The sequence below is a fragment of the Hylobates moloch genome, unplaced genomic scaffold (genome assembly GCF_009828535.3).
Source record: "Hylobates moloch isolate HMO894 unplaced genomic scaffold, HMol_V3 SCAFFOLD_2, whole genome shotgun sequence".
In the NCBI taxonomy this organism is placed as follows: Eukaryota; Metazoa; Chordata; class Mammalia; order Primates; family Hylobatidae; genus Hylobates; species Hylobates moloch.
Genome location: NW_026652277.1, coordinates 38,262,259 through 38,283,965, shown reverse-complemented (window position 1 = coordinate 38,283,965; position 21,707 = coordinate 38,262,259). Strand labels below are relative to the sequence as shown.

General features: G+C 38.8%; 1 protein-coding gene across 10 annotated transcripts in view; it reads left to right on the top strand.

The window, feature by feature from the left end:
- The first annotated feature begins 11,009 nt into the window (after positions 1-11,009).
- Positions 11,010-21,707, top strand: part of PDLIM5 (PDZ and LIM domain 5) — a 221,016-nt gene continuing 210,318 nt past the window's right edge. For 8 of the 10 annotated variants that reach the window (XM_032137535.2, XM_032137775.2, XM_032137748.2 and 5 more), the window contains exons 1-2: positions 12,073-12,178; positions 15,420-15,557. In XM_032137535.2, coding sequence (XP_031993426.1) covers positions 15,462-15,557 — 96 coding nt within the window. In that variant the 5' untranslated portion in view covers positions 12,073-12,178; positions 15,420-15,461. Of the gene's footprint in view, positions 11,104-12,072; positions 12,179-15,419; positions 15,558-21,707 lie in introns of those variants that run through there. The other 2 variants (XM_058432851.1, XM_058432866.1) reach the window with 2 other exon arrangements.

The window sequence follows — 21,707 nt, the reverse complement described above, 5'->3', positions numbered from 1 at the left end:
CAACCTTGGAAATGGTATCTCTGGCCGGGCGCAGTGTCTCACGCCTGTAATCCCAGCACTTTGAGAGGCTGAGATGGGCAGATCTCGTGATCTGGAGACCATCCTGGCTAACACGGTGAAAACCTGTCTCTACTAAAAATACAACAAATTAGCCGGGCGTGGTGGCGGGCGCCTGTAGTCCCAACTACTCGGGAGGCTGAGGCAGGAGAATGGTGTGAACCCGGGAGGCGAAGCTTGCAGTGAGCCGAGATCGCGCCACTGCACTCCAGCCTGGGTGACAGAGCGAGACTCCATCTCAAAAAAGAGAAAAAGAAATAGTATCTCTTCATAATGAGGTGTTTTATTAATAGAAAGAAATAGAAATTAGGCCCTTCGACAAGGAAGAATTTGAAACTAAGCCCTTATTAGTGTTTTCCAACTGCAGCCTGTGGAAGCTGTGTTAGCGGCATCCTAAATCACTTGCTGAAGTCATCACCCTACAAGCGGAGTCCATTTGGTTATCCAATGGGATGAGGCTTCTCCTTAACTTCTTGCACCTTTTACTCTGATTCTATACTTACCAAGCAAACTTCTGACCTAAATTTTATTTTTCAATTAGACTTCCCTCCTGGAAGTAAAATGATATGAAGGTTCAGATTGCTTCACAGGTAACCTTTTAGTGTAAATTAACAAATTCAACCTCTGGGTTTTTTTTTTTTCTTTTCTTTTCTTTTTTTTTTTTTCGTTTGTGAGACAGAACCTTGCTCTGTCAGCCAGGCTGGAGTGCAGTGGTGCCATCTCGGCTCACTGCAACCTCCACCTCCCTGGCTCAAGCAATTCTCCTGCCTCAGCCTCCCCAGTAGCTGTGATTACAGGCGTGTGCCACCATGCCCGGCTAATTTTTGTATTTTTAGTAGAGACAGGGTTTCACTATGTTGGCCAGGCTGGTCTCGAACTCCTGACCTCAGGTAATCTGCCTGCCTCGGCCTCCCAAAGTGCTGGGATTACAGGCGTGAGACACTGCGCTTGGCCACCTCTGGGTTTTTTACAAGCTTCTAGCAAGCTTGATTTTTAACATGAATTGAGTCCCTGAACGTCTGTCTATTTAGTAGTTGGACTAATAAAAGTGAATTTCTGAGCATACTCAGTTTTAAACTGATGGAACTTCACCAAGGTTTACTTGCCCTGAGAGTTTCCATTTGGAAAAAAAAAAAAAAAAAAAAAAAAACCCTGCCAAACTTTTTTTTTTTTTTTTTTTACCAACTTTTGAACCGCAATATGGATGAACTGAAACTCACATTCTTTCATTTAACCTGAAAAATAGTTTGTGAAATCTTGACATGTGTAATACTTATGTTTGTTTAAAACATGTTTAAAACTGTAGTTTAAAGTAATCCCGGCACTATCACTCGAAGCCAGGAGTCTGAGACCAGCCTGGGCAACATAGTGAGACCTTGTCTCAACAACAAAACAAAAATAGCTGGGTGTGGTGTCCCATGCCTGCAATTCTAGCTACTTGGGAGTCTGAGGTGGGAGGATCGGCTTGAGCCCAGGAGATCGAGGCTGCAGTGAGTTATGATTGCACCATTGCACTCCAGCCTGGGTGACAGAGCAAGATCCTGTCTCAAAACAAAACAAAACAAAACAAAACAGCAATAACAAAAACCCAAAAGTAAATTATATTAATGATGGTAATTATTGAGGCTATTCATTATATTATTCTTGAGTGTTCATTATAGTATTCTATTTTGTGTATTTTTGAAAATTTAAAAAGTAAAACCAAAACAAAAAACAAACAACAAGACATACCAGGAGATTTAAAATCCATCTTCAAAGTACTTTCTAAAATGGAGGTAATGTGATTTGTTCTCTGCCTGGATTTTCGGTGTATTTGTCTCCACAACAAGTAAAACTTTAGCTCCAGTTACTTGGGCAATGCTATCAGGTGTCCACCAGCTCTGCCTCTGGCTCTGAGTTCTTTCTGTGCCAGAAGGCACTATATTTGGATCTGGGTATAACAGTTGATACTTTGGCTCCAGTTGTAATGAACCAACTCATTTCTTTTCTAGGAGGGATTGTTACTCATTTGCCCTTGCTAATCATGTTGAAGTGTTTTTTAAAGAGGTAGCATTTTTATTTTCCTAGGGGGAATGTGTTTCTGCTGTATTGATGAAGAATCAGAAGCTGGATTTTTTTTTTTTTTTTTTTATGCAAGGTCTCTATCCTCTTGTATGCCAAGGGGATATCTTGTTCAAAATTTATATATATTTCCATCTTTGGGCTAGAAACACTTTAGTGTTACAGGGTCTAAGTTCCAAAATGATAACACACTGATTTAATTGCCACTATATATATACGTTTAATAATATGTTTCTAAATAACAAATTTACTAAATAATATAAATTATAAATAATATAAAACTATATTAAATATAACAAGACAACGGGGATTTGTCAAGGAATCTGACCACATAAATATAAAGAAAACTAGAAATGTCTTTAGTTTTTTCCCCCTTCTGGAAGATTAAATCTCTTTCAGAGACTTATCGGTCCAATACATGTTTCAGTTGATGTTAATTTGGAAAATGTGGTATTTATTTTGCCTATGTTCTTCACAGTACCCTTTTTGTATTTCTTTAACTGGTGTGTTCACGGTGTTTGTTTAAAAATTATCAAAATTATCTTTTAACATTTAATATAACTGATTAAGACTGCTCTATGAACATTGATTAAGGTGTGTCTATATCAAGTTCTCGGTTTAAATTTTAAAACCCCAAAATAAAATTACATAATTAAAATGTCTAATAGTTTGGTTTTACCTAGATCAAACTTGTAAATATTTTCTTTTTTAGATTTAATTTGGATGTTTGACTGGTATTAATGAACAACCATATATATGTCCCCATATTTTCCTTCCTAGAAGAAATTCATAGAGAAAACTAAACATTCTGTGAAGATTTAAGTTTGATTTTTCTGCTTTTTTGCATACTGAAAAATAAGTTATTATTATCAAGAGCCCCCTTTCTGTAGGAAAGGCTATAAATCTTAAAAGAAATAAGGGTTTCAGCTTAAACGATTTGAGTAAATATTTTTCACAATGACGTTTAGAGATTTATCTGCCAATCCTGAAGTGACTTTTATTATAATTTATCATTTTACCTTATTGTAGTTTACCTAATGCTGTGTGTCACTTATGCAAAACATAAAAATAGTCAAGAAAGTTTATGATCCTGAATTAGATCCTGAATCCGCTACTTGGGAGGCTGAGGCAAGAGAATCACTTGAACCTGGGAAGTGGAGGTTGCAGCGAGCTGAGATTGCGCCACTGCACTCCAGCCTGGCGACAGAGTGAGACTCCGTCTCAAAAAAAAAAAAAAAAAAAAAAGAGAATTTCAGAGATACAAACTTCCATGATATACTCTGTAACAGCAGCCATGTATTTTAGTTAAGTACATACTCATATAGGCAGGTTGTCTGGCTTTAAAACCTGGATCTGCCTATACTAGCTAGATGTACAACTGTGGGCAAGTTACATTAACCCTGTGTCTTCATTTTCTTATCTGAAGAAACTATAATGTAAGTATCTAGGCTGCTGTGAGGATGAAATAAGTCAACATATATGAAGGATTCAGAAAGAGTATTTAGCTTTTATTAAATATTTAATAAGAAATTGTTATAATTCAAAATTCCCATTTGTTCCACACGTATTTGTTATGTGTATATGAATGTATATAACCAAAGTATGTGTATATAACAACATTATGTGTATTGATATGTACCAATACTGCTACTCCTAATTTTTAGTTTATTATAAAAGTAAAATATTTTCATAGAAAATTTGGAAAGTATAAAAAGCAAATAGAAGTATAATAAAATGACAGCAAGTTTCACCACCTAGAGGGCAACTATTGATAACATTTATAGTTGCACTTTTTCCATGAATTTTAAAATGTAAGCATTAATGTGTAAAATAATATTTAACTGAAAATGGTTAGATTTTGTTATTCATACCTAGCAAAACTCCTGTTATTTTGTTCATACCTTTAAATTTTGAGAAGAAGCAGGCCTCAAACTTTGGCTAGAGTATTGTTTAGAAAACATTTTGTCATGTAGAATAATCAGATCATGAAAATATTTAGATTTCAGTTTCATATTCCCATAGTTTAAAAAATTGTCTTGCTTACTTTCTTCATCTGTTAACCTTTTCACAGCTGAAAGTGGCTTTGCTAATACTCCCAGAATTAATTTTATGAAATTAAATGTTGATAGGTATGTGCATATTGCACAGACTGGCAGAATTTGCTGTGATGTATAAATTAAATATTATCAGTGGGATAGTCTAGTTTTAGTATATGTTATTGATCCACAATCATTCTTTCATAGTACTCCTTATTTTAGAAACAATTCTATGCTTTAATCAGGTTTTTAATGCATTGATTCATCACTCTTAGGACTATATCCCTTACATTTTGGCTAGGAATGACATGCCTTAATGCATTCCACTATGACTATAAATGTGGGTATCTTCCAACCAAAATATTAGTTTCCTTGCTTTCCCAGAGTATATAAACGGATTTAAAAAACACTTAGTAGAGGTGCTATTTTTCGAGTGGAGAGATTTTCCTGTAAATAAAGCATGTTAAGATTAGGTTTCTCCAAGGATCTTTCTAATCCAAAATGCCACTTACTTTAAGACCTCATTTGTACATTTGCCTTGTTAATAATTATGTCCTCAAAGCCCTGCTATTGATGGAAAGATCCATGGAAAAGCTTCAGAAATTCTAAACCCAGACATGAGAAAGACTATCTAATGAATCAGCAAAGATTAGATCAGTAGTTTAGGACCAAAAACCAAATTGAGATTTAAAAGCCAATTAATGGCCGGGCACGCAGTGGCTCATGCCTGTAATCCCAGCACTTTGGGAGGCCAAGGCAGGCAGATGACGAGGTCAAGAGATCAAGACCATCTTGGCCAACATGGTGAAACCCTGTCTCTACTAAAAATACAAAAATTAGCTGGGCGTGGTGGCGCGCATCTGTGGTTCCAGCTACTTGGGAGGCTGAGGCAGGAGAATTGCTTGAACCTGGGAGGTGGAGGTTGCAGTGAGCCAAGATCGCCCCACTGTACTCCAGTCTGGAGGCAGAGTGAGACTCCATCTCAAAAAATATATATTTGTGATTCAGAATATTCACAGTTGGTACTAGCTCTTTTATTGGTTAGAAAGTTGATAATGCAAAAAAAAAAAGAAGACATTTATTTCAAGATTTTAAATGATGGTGGGTTATACCATACCACTTTAATGAAAATGCTTCTAAAAAATGAAGTGTCTAATTTAAAAAGTCAGCAATTTAAAAAATCCAAGAAGCAAAAATTCCAATATTTTTCCAAAAATGAATTTGCTTTTGACATAACTTATATCTTTGGTGCATGATAGACACTAAATAAGAGTGCATAGCATTTTAGTGATTTATGCAAAGATGTTGATTTTTTTTTTTTTTTTTTTTTTTTTTTTCTGAGGCAGAGTCTCGCTGTCGCCCAGGCTGGAGTGCAGTGGCGCAATCTCGGCTCACTGCAGGCTCCGCCCCCTGGGGTTCACGCCATTCTCCTGCCTCAGCCTCCCGAGTAGCTGGGACTACAGGCGCCCGCCATCTCGCCCGGCTAATTTTTTGTATTTTTAGTAGAGACGGGGTTTCACTGTGTTAGCCAGGATGGTCTCGATCTCCTGACCTCGTGATCCGCCCGCCTCGGCCTCCCAAAGTGCTGGGATTACAGGCGTGAGCCACCGCGCCCGGCCTAGATGTTGATTATTAAAAGAGTCACCCATAAGGTGTTAGTCAGGGTCTTGAGAGGAAAGTGATGGTATGCTCAAATGTGTTTAACTGAAAATAATTTAATAAAGGACTCTGTATAGTGGTATGGGCAGGGTGTCTTCTACTACTACCTTTTATAAGTAAGATCTTTCTAACTGAGCATTATCACAGTGCGCATTCTCCGTGTCCTTTTTTTTTTCTCACATTTTCCTTAACTCCTTAGTAGAAATGTGGAAGGCATTACGATGAGTACATAATGCTAATGAGATAAATGACAAGCTAATGATCTTTTCATTTATCTCTTTTTGGTATCTTAACACAGTGCTTCTCAACTCTTTTCACATCAAGGCAAACTTGGAAACTGGGGAAATGGATGAGGCTTCCAATTCCAGTCTGCCCCACCTCCCAGGTTGAGAAGATTAATTTCTTGGCACAATCAACTAATTGGGAAATTCTGCTCCAGGTCCATTTCTTACTTTAATGTTCTTAAAATATAGTAGTCCCCCCTTATCCATGTTTTCACTTTCTGCAGTTTCAGTTACTCAGTCAACTGCAGTCCAAAAATATTCAATGGAAAAATTCCATTAGAAAAATTCATGTTTTAAATTGCATGCTGTTCTGCACAGTGTGATGAAATCTCACACCGTCCTGCTCCATCCCACCCAGGACATGAATCATTCCTTTGTCCAGCATATTCATGCTGCATATACTACCCACCCTGTTAGTCACTTAGCAGCCATCTTGGTTATTAGTTCTACTGTCCCTGTATGGCAGTGCTTATGTTCAAGTAATCCTTATTTTACTTAACAGTGGCCCCAAAGCATAAAAGTAGTGATGCTGGTATTTCGGACATGCCAAAGAGAAACCATAAATCACTTCCTTTGAGTGAAAAGGTGAAAGTTCTCGGCCAGGCGCGGTGGCTCACGTTTGTAATCCCAGCACTTTGGGAGGCTGAGGCGGGCGGATCACGAGGTCAGGAGATCGAGACCACAGTGAAACCCCGTCTCTACTAAAAATACAAAAAATTAGCCGGGCGTGGTGGCGGGCGCCTGTAGTCCCAGCTACTCGGAGAGGCTGAGGCAGGAGAATGGCGTGAACCCGGGAGGCGGAGCTTGCAGTGGGCGATAGAGCGAGCCTGGGCGATAGAGCGAGACTCCGTCAAAAAAAAAAAAAAAAAAGAAAAGGTGAAAGTTCTCGACTTAATGAGGAAATAAAAAAATTGTATGCTGAAGTTACTAAAATCTATGGTAAGAATGAATCTTCTATCCATGAAATAGTGAATGAAAAAGAAATTCATGCATAGTATATGTAGGGTTAGGTACTATTCTGGTTTCAGGCATCTACTGGGGGTCTTGAAGTGTATCTTCTGAATATAAGGGAGTAGTTACTGTAATGTCTTCATATAACAGATTTTTACAATTATTGACCCACATGTTAGTTTCCATCTCATCTCCAAAATCGCTCCTACATATTCTCTATTCTCTCAACCACTCACCAGATTCCTCAGTGAACTGACTTTATCTGAGTAAAACATCAGACTGACTGAACCTTGATCTTATCATGAGGAATATTCCTTTACTTCTGAAATCTCAAGTTTGGGACTCTCTGATACCTTTTTTCAGTGTCCATCCTATCTATCCTTCTTATTTTTACCCCTCACTAACCAACCAATTGCCTTTTTTTTCCTTACTAGAAACTGCCAGTAAAATGCATAGTTCCTTGCTCCTCTTCATTCAATCAACATCAGTTATGAATACCACCCACCAAACTGAGACTTGAATCCCTGAGGCTGGTTTGAACTTCGCCTTCTTCCTCAATTACACATTTACTCAGTTACCCTAGGCTTCACGGATCTGCTTTTACAGTCTTTCTCATCTATTATTCCTTTCCACTCTCTCCATGCCTGATTTAGTTCCGTCCTTCTCCCAGGATTCTTTAGTAAACTTTAGAATGACACTGTGCCTTCTATCTTTTCTCCCTAAATTACCAAATGTTTCTTTAGTTATTAGAATAGTTAATGCTTCCTTTCCATTCTAGATTTTAAACTTTAAATGTTCATGAGTGGCTTATTTACCTTCCAGGATTAGGACTTAAAAGATAAATGGACTCAGTAATATAGGAACTTTTAAAAGACTGGAACTTTATAGTTTATTGCGTGCAACTGTAAAAACTTGTCACAGCCATGCCATGTTGTAATTAAGTTTCTGTTGTTTTTGAAGTGCTACAAGAGGTTCTGAGTCATAGATTGGATAATAAAATGTTAGAGAAAACATTTATATGCTTAGGTAAATACTGTGTTTAGATGGACTATTCTTAAAAACTCTTCCTGCTAAGTAAGTTAATCTTTTGATCTCTTTCCCCCTCACCCCCCAACCCAGCTTTTCTTTCCCAGGTTATGATAAAAATGAAGCTTTTAATATGTTTTCCTTTGTGGTCAGTGCCTCATTACTTAGCCCTGTAGAGTTAATGAGGCCAAGGACATTGGTTTGATTTCCCAATGGACCAGTAACTTCTGATCGTCTGTAGTCACAGGCTGTCCTTCAAACCATGGCCAACCATTTTATAAATGTTAGTGATGAGGGAAACAGACAAGGGGAGTCAGAATGGCCCCATGGCAATTCATTATAAAACAAGTTAAGGCACATGCCCTCCTGAAGTGGCTCAGGAGTTTCATCTTCCTTCATGTACAAATTACTCAGCAGTTATTTTATTTCCATAATTTGCTATGGCTTACGCCTCTATGGCCCTCAGCAGTGTTAGTTTCAAAAGCATTCCATCTTCCTCAGGTCTTTGGTCTGGATGGCTTACCGAATTTACCAAGAGACAGTGTGTTGCGATGAAAATAACATGGTTTTTGGAATCAGACCTTTTGCTCTACTACCATCACTGATTAGTTGTGTGCGTGTGCCCTTGGTTAAATTTCTTAATCTCCAAGTTTCTATTTCTTCCTCTGAAAAAACATCTACTTTATATGGTTGTAAGAATTAAGTAGAATAATATACATAGGGCACTAAGAACATAGTACTTGCATAATGAATGTCAAAGTTCTCTACTTGTTTTTTATGATACACAAATAAATCTAATCAATTGGTTAGGAAGGTTTTCATATGGCTACCATTTATTTAATCCTTACTTGGTGCCAAGCATGCTGTGTAATGTTTTATATATATTATCTCTATTCCTCATGATAATCTCACAAGGTTATTTACAATTATCATTTCCTTTAAGATGAGGAAACAGATTAAGTTGCTGCCATCTGGAATGCATGGTTCTTACCTGAGCACAGTGCACATTAAACCGGAGACATAGCACTATCTCTAGGGAAGTAGTTTTTAAGCACTGCAGTTTAATAATTACCTGGAGGTGGGGAGGGAGTGTTTGTTAAAAAGATTCCAAGGGCTCACCTACAAGGATTCTGAGTCCAGAGGGGACCCAGGAAAATGCAATTTTAACAAGCTGTCCGTGTCATTTTGATGCAGTCGGTCCTTTGTAGGACACTTGGATAAATATCAGTCATGCAAGACAACTTAATTTGGTTAATTTACTCTATAGCCCAGGATTTAAACTGCAGTAGTAGGAGGAGGTTCAGAGACAGGCTAGCAATTGTGGGGTAAAGTGGAATTTGCATAAGTAAACAACAGTCTGCCCATTCTCAACTCTTCCTCATCACCTCAAGAGGCTTATCCTCTAGCGATAACTCCATAGGCTATCTGCAGTTGATGTCTTTAAATTAATCTTTGTTGATCCAGGATCAATTTAACTGTATCAACAGCAAACAGATGAGGAGGGGCAGAGTTGGGACTCCTAGAGGTTAACTCGAGCCATGGCCCTGTGGAACTGGCAGAAGCTGTAATTGCTTGCGACCTAAATTTTATTATCTATAAATGAGGATGGCATTCATTTTATAAAGTTCTTGTAAGGACTACCACACTGCATAGCACATGGTAGGTATTTGTTAATGGTAGCTATTGTTATTTTTTTTTTATTTTTGGGTGAGATGTCAAACATGATAACATATATTAGACTCTCTAAACCAGCTCTCACACTAGGAAACACTTTCCCCCAAAGCCATCTTTTGAAAAATGTGGTGAAAGCTATGGACTGGTGCTGTCCAATGAAAATATAATGTGAAGCACATATGTAATTTTATTTATTTAGTTTTTTAGAGACAGGGTCTTGCTTTGTCACCCAGGCTGGAGTGCAAAGGCAAGATCACAGTTCCCTGCAGCCTCGAATTTCTGGGCTCAGCAATACAAATGGCTGGGACCTGGGACTACAGGCGCACTACACGACGCCAACCTAATTTTTTGAATTTTTTGTAGAGATGGGTCTTGCTATGTTGCCTGGGGTAACGTCAAACTCCTGCCCTCAAGCCATCCTCTCACCTCAGCCTCCCAAGTGCTGGGATTATAGGTGTCAGCCACTGCACCCTGCTCACATAAGTAATTTTAAATTTAGCTAGTAGCCACATTTTTTTAAAAAAGTGAAATTAATTTTAATCAAATATTATTATTATTACTCTTTTTTTTGGTGCAGAGTCTTGCTCTGTCGCCCAGGCTGGAGTGCAGTGGCACGGTCTCGGCTCCCTGCAACCTCTACCTCCCGAGTTCAAGTGATTCTCCTGCTTCAGCTTCCCAAGTAGCTGGGATAACAGGCATGCGCCACCACTCCCGGCTAATTTTTGTATTTTTAGTAGACACGGGGTTTCGCCATGTTGGCCAGGCTGATCTTGAACTACTGACCTCAGGTGACCCACCCGCTTTAGCTTCCCAAAGTGCTGGGATTATAGGCGTGAGCCGTCGCGCCCGGCCATAATCATATATCATTTAACAAAACATAAAATATGATGATTTCAGCATATAATCAATATAAAAATTATTGAGGCATTTTACATTATTTTTTCATAGCAAGTCTTCGAAATCCAGTGTGCATTTTACACTTCCAACGCATTTCAATTTGGGCATTACGTTTTCAACTTTAGTCCTTAAATGTAGTGCTTAAAAGAAATGTTAACGGCCTGGCGCGGTGGCTCACGCCCGCCCGTAATCCCAGCACTTTGGGGAGCCGAGGTGGGTTGGTCACCTGAGGTCAGGAGTTCGAGATCAGGCTGGCCAACATAGTGAAACCCCATCTCTACTAAAAATACAAAAAATTAGCCGGGCTTGGTGGCGCACGCCTGTAATCCCAGCTACTGAGGAGGCTGAGACAGGGTAATCGCTTGAACCCGGGAGGTGGAGGTTGCAGTGAGCCGAAATCGCATCACTGACTCCAGCCAGGAAGACAGAGCAAGAATCCGTCTCAAAGAAAAAAAAAAGTAAAGAAATGTTATCCTGCTTCAGTTTTAAATGTTAAATTATTTAAAATTACGTAAAACAAAAAATTCATGGTCTCAGTTACAGTAGCCACATTTCAACTGTTCGGTAGCCACATTTCAACTGTTCGGTAGCCACATGTGGCCAGTGGCTACCGTTAGGGAAAGAGCAGCTTTGGATCATCGCCTTTAGAATTTTGCTTGCACTTCTGGGGGCCGGGGAGCTCACGGACCTCATGATGTTCATCCTTGCTTTATATGCTCCTTGGTTAAGAATTGTCCTTTTCACGTTATGTAAGCCAATTCACATGTAACAGTCTAGTTACTTTCCGTATGTTCACTGAACATTATTCACGTTTTCTTATGAATAAATTCCTTGGGCGTATCAAGCAACCCTATAGAAGGCTGGAAAGTGGACTATTGATTTGGATTTAGAAAAATAAACTGAAGATATAGTGTTTGAATCACTTTTGGCCGCTTTTATGTATCACTGTCTTCTGGTGTGATGGACAGGGTTAAATTCTGTTAGGGTTACCGGTTTTCACCTTCCTGACAGGTAAACTTCTGGGTCTGCACTTTTCAGAGCATGTAAAGCTCTTTCAAAAAAACCGCAGGCAGTAACCGCTGAACTTGCCTAGATAGAGATTTAGCCAAAGTACCCTTCTATTTTTAGGCAGAGCAACTGCTTGCCAATTTAAATTTCTGGAGAGAAAAAGGCACCCACTACAAAACGGACGAGCGTAGGGTTACACCTTTGCCAGGTAGCACTCAAAATCCAAGACTACTCCCACCGAAACTCGGTAGCGCAGTTGTCTTTCCGCAGCTGCTTCAGCCAGCCCCAGCAAGCCCGAGAGCCCGGCGCCGCCGCAGCCTTCCCCGCCCCGGCGCGGCGCGCCTGGGACTGGCCCAGAGGCGTGGCCGGGAGCGGAGGGGCGTGTCCCGGACGGGGGGTGGGGCGAGGGAGAGCCAGGAGGCGGAAGTTCCCGCGGGCGGTAGGGACGGCGCCCGCACTGCGAGTCACTTGTCAGCCCTTGTCTGAGGCGGAGGCAGCGCCGCGCCGCGCCGCGCCGGACCCGAGGTGAGTGGCGGCCGGCCGGCGATGCGCCTCTCGGATCTCCGGAGGGAGGAGGGAAAGAACCGGCCGCTGTGCACCGAGCGCGAGGAGGGAAGCCCGGTTGGGGACGAGGAGGGGGCGCTCCTGGGGCAGGGATGGCTCCTCAGGTGCTTTCTGGGCGCGGAGCGGCGGAGGTGGGAGAGCAGCTTGGGAAAAGGAGCGCCCGGAAAAGGGCAGCGCTGGAGTCCGCGTGAGGCCAGAGGGCTAGCCATGGGGTCCCCGCAGCCCGGGCCGACCGGGACCAGCGTAGCGGAGACGGGGACGCGGGAGGGCTCCCGGGGGTGGCGAGGACGGGTTCCCGGGCACTGCCGCTCCCACCCACCCGGCTGCCGGCGTCGCCGGGCACCACCGTGGTGTCTGGGTGCCCCGTCCTGCGCAGGCTCTTGGAGGGTAGGAAGCGGGACTCAAAGGAAAAGGCGCGTTAGTTTTTCTTTGCTCTCAGGCTACTGAGAAGCATTTATTTCTCCCCCGGGTATTTACAGTTTTGTGTAACCTGTTTGGGGAAAACTTCTGCGCGTCCAGAAATAAAGCTCGTTTAAGAAACACATTTGTCATGAACACGAGATTTGTTAGCACTTGAGTACTTGTTGGGGCTTTTGTAAGACTGTGCCTTCGGTGCGTTTGACAATAAGTGGAAAAAGGAAGGGCGTGTGGACAGGGCAGAGCTTGGAAAGAAAATTCGTGGCGGCGCTGGGCAGGGCAGATTTAGGGTGTGATCGCCAGATCCTATCCCAAGTCCGCCTTCCTGACAGGGAGGACGTCTGAACCCGCCTGCCACGGAAACGGCCCGTTCGGTAGCCTTATTTGGCAAACAAGGCTAGGCGTGAATCTCTCCTGGAAAACTGTCCTGTCGGCTGCTTTCATCCTGTGCCTGTGGCTTTAGTTCTTCAGCTCTACCTACATTCTCTCTCCATTGCGGGGAAAGAGAATCTCAAGATATTTCTCTTTAATTTCAGGCCTTTTTTTGTCACTCTGTGTAGTTCATCTTGAGTTCTCCTTTCTCCTCTCTCACCCACTAATGAAGCTGAGATACAAGTGTGGGAAATACCAAGCTTCCTTCCCTAGTACTAGAGCGAAGACATTGTTTAGACTTTCCCTAAAAGAAAATCCATAACTATACAGAAATTCCAACCTTTTCTACGTGTTTGAAAGAGTATGCTGCTATTTCCTGCCTGCTTGGTATTTGAGGAAGGGCTTGGGCACTAATAACCAGATGGAGGAGTCTTGGAAAGGCCAGTAAAAATATTGCCATTGCTTGGGGCAGAGACTGTTTTAAGGCAAATGAATTCCAAATGAAGCTAGCAGAAGAAGAATCTACAAATGAACGGACAGTGACTAGAAATGAAATGACACTGGTTTTGAAGTGTGGCTGTGACCTTGCCAGTGCTAGGAATTTTAATAACAAATGAGAGACATTAGGAAGGGAATGCCCAAGTAAAGGGAAGTTGCATGTACATGGGTTGATAATCTAAATGAAATACATTTTCTTGTAGGGAAGAATGGGGCCAGAGGAAGTTGAGCCTAACTTTCATATTCTTCCCAAGACACAAGTTAAAGATTAATAAAGGAGGGCAGGCTGCCTGTGAAGTATCAGTTGGCTTTACACGATTCTGATTTGTATTGTGTCAATATCAGGACAGTCCTGTTAGTTTTCTGAAAATCTTCTTTTATAGCGGGAAAGCAATTGAATTATGTGTGGCTCATTATTAGCTTCCCACTAGTATTTTTTCACCTATATATACAGTTTCACTTCCGGCTTGGCCTTTGGACCTTTTTTAGTGCTCTGTGCCTATTACTTCAATACTGAAGTAATGTGATATTGCCTTGTAGTTCAGTATACTACCACGCCAGTAGAAAAGCTCTTTCGGCTTCTGATACAATTTTCTGTAATTTTAATTTTCCTTGATATAATTTTTCTTTAAAAACCAGGCTTATTTGAATGTTTTGCCCCATTTTCCCTTTATGAGAAGAAGGAATGTTTGCTTTAAATATACCTGTGGCTCAAATATCTACATCTGCAACTATGAATTTGGAGTGATGGGCTAGAAATTTTGAATGGGTTAAAACATATTTTAAGACAGGTAATATTAGGTGGTGATTTGGTTGAATAGCTTACATTTTCCAAGGAAGTATGTTTTTAATATTATAAAATTACGTATCTGTTATGTTTTTAATATTTTTTAAAGAGGGAGAATTTTTGTTTCTTAGTATTCCATTAAAACAAGAGAAAACTTCATTCCTCTCTCTTCTGCCATTATAACAACCAATAGGAAACTCGAAGTTTTGTTTTTTTTTTTTTTCTTAAAAATTATGTGAAAGTACTACTAGGAGAGTCATCACACGCACACTTACAGCAAAACAGACAAAAGAAAGCACCGAAGCACTGGTTCTTTTCTAAACTGCCAATTCCATTTGAATGCATTAAGGTTAACCCAGCACTTCTGCCGTATTTAGTCATAATCTTATTCACTGAGTGGCAAATACTTACTCTCTGCCTGGTGAGGTGTGTGTATAAAACAAAAAGCAGGTTGTGACTAACGTCACTGCACTAGAGTATTGCCTATCGTTGACTATCTGAAGGAAAAGTAGATATCACTTTAAGTGTGGAAAATACCATGTACCCATAGGAGGAAATACAAGTTGTAGTTCATGATTGGAGAGAATAGTTTTGTGCATTGAAAAACAGCTTCTCATTGTAAAGAATTTAGTATTTGGAAAGCATGAATGGGAGCCTACTGATTTGCAGTCTCTTTCACATGTTAGAATAACTTAGAATTTAAGTAAGTGCAGTTGAAAGACTCTTGTCAATTGCAGACAAAAGAATACATGAAGTGGAGGGAAGGAGAAAATCATTTTGAATTCAACCTGAAATAAAATCTTGCTACATTAGTGAAGTATTGTAAAGTACTTTGAGTTAAAGCTTGCATGCAAGAAGCCACAGAATTGGATTGTAGCAAGTTGTGAAACAGATTAAGTGTCTAGAAATGTATTCTGATACAGAATTTTTAGACCATGGAAATTGCCATGAGTGTGGAAAATTTATATTAGCTCACAGATTGCTTTTCTTAAACTGAAATTAATGAGGAACTTAATTGAGACTTATCTTCTATATCCTCTCACCCCCCTCAAACAAAATACTAAACATAATTTATGTTCTAGGGTTTCAAGTAAACATTTTTGCTAATCATCTGATTTTCTTTCACAGCATATTTCATTTTCTGTCATTGGACTTTGAGCCATTAGAACCATGAGCAACTACAGTGTGTCACTGGTTGGCCCAGCTCCTTGGGGTTTCCGGCTGCAAGGTGGCAAGGATTTCAACATGCCTCTGACAATCTCTAGTGTAAGTAAACTTTACAAGTTTTAGTATAGATGTTCATTCAGTGCTTAGTCCTCGGGCTGAGTTGTTTAATTCTCTGTTGACGTGTACTCTACTTATTATCATTGCTCCTGGGATTTGATCTTGGTAAATTTGATGATCTATAATAAAGGATGAGGGGAGTAGATTTAGCAAGGATAACTGATTTCAATTTAACTTTTCTGTTTTCCCCCATGTTATCAATAATAAAATGGAAAAAGCATTTAACTAGGAACAGACTGTACATTTTTGAACTGTCCCTAATTTGGGGAATTCTCTGAATCTTAGTCTTTTCATATATAATTTTCAAAGGTTGTGCTATGGGATTTTAATAATCTCTTTCAGTTCCAAAAGCTGTTTATTAAAAACTGTTGATCAAAATTGAATAAAATGATTGTTTTGGAATTATTTCCTCAGCTCACTTTCTGGTGGAGGTGATAGCCAACAGTAAGATGGCCAAAAGCTACTTACCCTTGAAGAGGAAATGAAGGGCTTGGAGCTCCAACTAGATAGCCTATGAATAATTGAGATTTGGCTTTTTACCTCATTATGGATTTAGTTTGAATGTATTCTGTGTATATATTTTAAGAATATGTTTTCATGATGATGATGATAGCACTGATGAGAGGAGTAATTACAGCTTCTATTTATTGAGACTTGACTATATGTCAGGTACTGTTTCACTTTCGTCACCAGTAGGTAATTATTACTATTAATTACATAAGTTTCTAAAAGGTTTGTTTTTGCATATTCAAATAAATATGAATTTCCATTCTTCTTTTACTCAAATTGTAGCATATTATACACACTGTTTTTTTTTGAGGCGGACTTTTGCTCTTGTTGCCCAAGCTGGAGTGCAATGGCGCAATCTCTGCACACCACAACCTCCACCTCCCGAGTTCAAGCGATTCTCCTGCCTCAGCCTCCCGAGTAGCTGGGATTACAGGCATGTGCCACCACGCCTGGCTAATTTTGTATTTTTAGTAGAGACCAGGAACTCCGACCTCAGGTGATCTGCCCACCTCGGCCTCCCAAAGTGCTAAGATTACAGGCGTGAGCCACCGTGCCTGGCCCACACTGTTTTATACTTTGCTTTTTTTGCAACAATTTACCCTGGACATCATTCTCTATTAATATATAAGGAGGTATGTGTGTTTTTTTAAAACAATTGTATAATTTTCTTTTATAGGGAAAGTGACATTTAACCAATCCCCTACTGAAGAGTATTTGTGTCATTTCCATATTACTGTTACAGTGGTACAGTGAATACCAGTACATACATATATATGTGAATATATGTATCTACATCATTTTGAAAGATTGTGCCATTTGAAAGGTTGCATTTGTGCAATGCATGAAAATACTATTTTTGTGCCAGTCTTACCAACAGACTTGGATATTTATCAAGTGCTGTGAATGCATCATCTCATTTAATTATCATACCGACATGCAAAATAGTGATATTATTCCCATTGTATATAACTGTGCTATGCGCTCACATGGCTGTATGGAAGAGCTGGCTTTCCAACAGTTATGCTGTGCTGCCTCTTTAATAATTCACTTTACCTTAAATTTAGTTAGTTGTTTCTTTAATCAGATATTTAGAAGATTGTCATTTTGGTTAATAATATATATGTATGTATAAATATATATACACACACATACTCTGCATCTTGTATGTGTATCCAACTTCATTTTGAAAGATTAAAAATAAGTTTGTAATGCCTAAATATCCTTATTAAAATACTGCAAATCCCATTTTACTAACGGAGTTTCCATTGTTTCTTGGCTGTGGATTTTTTTAAAGTTATGTTTATCATCGATTTCTGCCTTGATTTCAGCTAATTAGATTTTATAAGGAAGTATATATATATATATATATATATATGTAATCCAGCCTGCAAGTTTTAACACCTTTCGTGGTTAGATGAAATTTTAAATGTAAAGCATCCATGTGAAAATGTGTCATGTGATTTATTCCTGTTTGAGTGAGTTGGTATTGATGATCTATTATGGGATGATCTATTATGGGAACTATTCTACTGATGATCTATTATGGGAACAGGAGCAATCTTTGGGTATTATTGGTTTTTATGTTTTGTTAGCATTTTATATTTTAAATCTTTAATTATCTACAGAAAGTTATTATTTAGTTTAAATGCTTACTTTTTTGCTGAAAAAAAGTTCAGAAACAAATTGACACCTAAATGAGCCAAACTTAATTACCACTTTGTTGTGTGGTAATAGAAATGCAAATAGAGTATGTATGCGAATTTTGTGTTACTGTGCCTTTAAAAAAGTTTCATGTGCTTCAGTTTCCTGGCAGACAGTTTGAGGTACTAGCTCCATGTTGTGATGCTGATATAACAGAACACTGTGTACATACATATGTGCCCTCCCCTGGCACAGAAGAAATGCTTTCCTTGTGCAGACAGAGTGCTAATTAAAGGATTTTGAACATACTGATTAAAAGAGACTACGGTAACAAAGCTGCTGAGTTATTTCTGTTCTCTTACAAAAGTCTCTGCCATCTACTGTGACCTTTTTGGGCCTTGTGCAGTGGGGCATGCAATTCATTCTGGACTGGAGAGGATTGGAAGGGGAGGGGGAGGAGAGAAGGGAATGTTGGCTCAATTGGGCTGCTAGGCTCTTGGCCTTTCATTGTAGTTATTTTTAACCCCTTGTGTGGTTTAAATATGCCTAGTAACATTGCCTAATAAAGGTTTGTGTTTAATAACTAATTTATATTGTGGTAAGATTATTAATGTTATAAATTTTTAACTTACTCTCATCTTAATTAGTTCTTTGGTTATACTTTTTCTGCCTTAATTATGTAAAATTACGGGGATATTACTGGTCGTCGGGTTCTTTAATTAATAGTATCAAGAAACAATTAAAACCTGAAAGCATGCTTAAAACATGTAATTTAATGATTCACTTACTTTAATAATGCATATGAAATTCCTAGCAAGGTCTGGCAGTCTCTCAATTATCTTTTATAATAATATTATAAACTTTAAAAAGAAAACTATTTAGAGACTTGAAACATTAAATATTTAACCCCCATAGTTGTAGGGAACATAGCAGTTACGGTTTTGTTTTTTTTTTTTAACTTACTGTCCACTGAAATTAAGAAAGGAAAAAAAAATCAGAAGTTTGTACTTAGCTGGGAATCTGCATCTTTAGAGTTCAAAACTATGCAATTTTTCCTCTGATTAGGTATTATTATGGTGAACTCCAAAGGGTCATTTACATTCCTTTATAACACTGGAGCTCTGGTGTATCAAATTGTGTTTTAAGATAAATAAGCCACTAGCAGGGACTTGAACATTCCGTTTCCTTTAGATTTTGTTGTATCAGCATGTGAATATGCTGAATACAACTTGTATCCTAAAGCATACAAGCTATAACATTTTCACATTGTACTCAAATTTCTTCATCTGTATTGTATGAATTTTGTATACTGTTTTGTTGGTGGATTTCTAAGATAAGATTGCCAGTTCTTGCTAGCTTTTTAAAAAGATCCTCAGGTTGCTGTAGCTGGATGATCACATGTCATTTAATTTCTGATACTTAAAATGGAGTGCCGGCTAACTAAGTTTGCAGGCTGTCTTTTTATGACCCTGTATTTATGGAATTGCCCTGAAGCCATGGAATGTGAGGATGGGTTTCATTGTAGCAGTGTGGGTTTGTTGGTTTTTGCCAGTATATTTTATAACAAGAAATAGGAGACTTGTTGGATAATTCAAGGCTATATTTTGGCCAGTTGATACTCTTCATGATGGAATTATAACAAAGATTATATATTTGTGAGTAACATCTTTTAAGTTGTTATATCCTGAAGTTGAAATACTCTGCTGTGTGTTACTTTCTCATTATATTTGGGCTCTTTTCTTCACTGTCAATATTTGGATTACCTGAAGATGATCTCCCAATTCTCTGTAAACACATTTTAGATATTTCTTTAAGAGGTTAGGTCATGAGGGCAGAGCCCTCATAGATAGAATTGGTGCCCTTATAAAAGAAGTCCCAGAGAGATCCCTAGCTCCTGCTGTCAGTTGAGGTTACAACACAAAGACACCATCTATAAACCAGAGGGCAGGCACTCCACAAATGCTATATCTGCCACCATCTTGATCTTGGACTTCCCTGCCTCCAAAATTGTGAGAAATAAACTTCTATTATTTATAAGCTAAAAAAAAAAAAAAAAGAATTAGTTCAAACTTTTTAACATCTAAATAACAATGACTTTGATTCTCAAGAGTTAGGGGAGGATAAATTGTTACAAGCTTGGACAAAATTTTAATTGGATTTGAAAAGCAAAAGAAACTGTTGCTTGGATTATGGAGCCCTGTTTGGGAGTCTAACACAGAACAGAGAGAGACAGAATTGTGAAACACTTTGCTATGAATTCATTGATTCAGTAGTTATAGTAATACTTCCTAGAAGCCACTGAAGAAGATACAAAGCGGGGAGTACAAAGGTTGGATGGAAAAGAAATAAGCACAGTGCTATAGAACTAGACAGTGTCATAAGACCTGTCACAAGTCAATATTCTATGAAATGACAGATTCTGATAAGTGTTTCTCAGTTTCAGTGGGTGTAAGTCTTTTGTTTGTGGGGGTTGGTTTCCTTTAGGAGAAGTTAATTGAACTGATCCTCAAAGGATGAAATTTAAACACCTCAAAGTCAGCATTTCTCCGTGTTGTCCAGTGCATAGTGAAGATGAAGACTTTTCTTGCCATTGCTTGACTCCAAGTAAAGCTGTGAATGTAGTTGAGTGATTCTCCAGACCTGCCAGCTGCAGAGTTTCCCTCCTACAGGAAGACAGAAAGACTTTCAGTCCTCTCAAGCTGAAATGAGAGAGCCATCCTACCTTGAATAAATGGGCCCATTGTTAATTTTAAGCTCTTGAGTATTTTCTTTTATATTTCCTCCCAGCTACCCTGTCATTATGCCAAGTTAGAAAATTAATTTAGTTTGTATAACTGTATGATGTATATTTCACATGTGTGTTCACTCTGCTTTAAAAATATTAATTACCTTTTGTGTGAGGTTCAGAGACCTGTCTTTTCCCATGTGGCAGTTTTATATGTTTTGTGGTCACAAATATCAGGAATCTCAGTGTAATTCTGGATAAATTTTTCTGATCTATGATTTTTAAAGAAATGAAAATCTATATTTTTTAATTGAAAATTAGTAGTTTTAGAAAAAAAGGCGCTTATTTGATTTTAGTAAACGTTGGGCATTTTGAAAAGTTATTCAGAGAAATGTTACTGGTAGGCAGGACTTTTGTATCTGATGGAGGAAACCGCTGTAGGGTTTGGATAAAATAAGACTAGCGGGCTGGGCGCAGTGGCTCACTCCTGTAATCTCAGCGTTTTGGGAGGACAAAGTGGGAGGATCACTTGATACCAAGAGTTCAAGGTTACAGTGGGCTGCACTCCAGTCTGTGCCACAGAACCAGACCCTGTCTCAAAAAAAAAGAAAAAAAAAAAAAGGTAAGAATAGCACTTTAGACCTTGGGAAAGAACGTTTTCATATAACCTATTCATCTACTCATGAGTTAGGTATATTTACCTACTTAAACTAAGAATAGATAGATAATAGATAATGTACAGCTGTATATTTGAATGACCTGGATTTAAATCTTAGCTGGAAAATCAGTTCATTAATTTGAGTTTCTGATTTTCCTTGATGTATGGGAAATGCTTTGTAAATTAAAAAGTATTATACAGGTACATTTGATTATTATTAATAATTTGGAGCCTATGAGCTTTCCATTTTTTTTAGAACTTCTGAGGCAAAGAGCTTTTCTTTATGATAGTTGCTAGTCACACTACATGTGAATACACAGTTGAACAGTGGTCTTTGTGACATTGGTCTTTGTGACATCCCGTTAGCAGTAGTTCTTACCCAGATTCCCATATACCACAGGACCAGTTATGTCTTTTTCCCCCAGTTACAACTGTATTGAGGACAAATCAGTTATAATTTAGTTATTTCTAGAAGCAAACGTTGCTTTAGACAAAAAAGGAGTTACTACTTTGGCATCTTATGAGAGATAATTATGTTTCAGCTTTGGCAGATGAGACTCTAGGCCTTTATTTCAGTATCTGAGATGCAAAAAATATT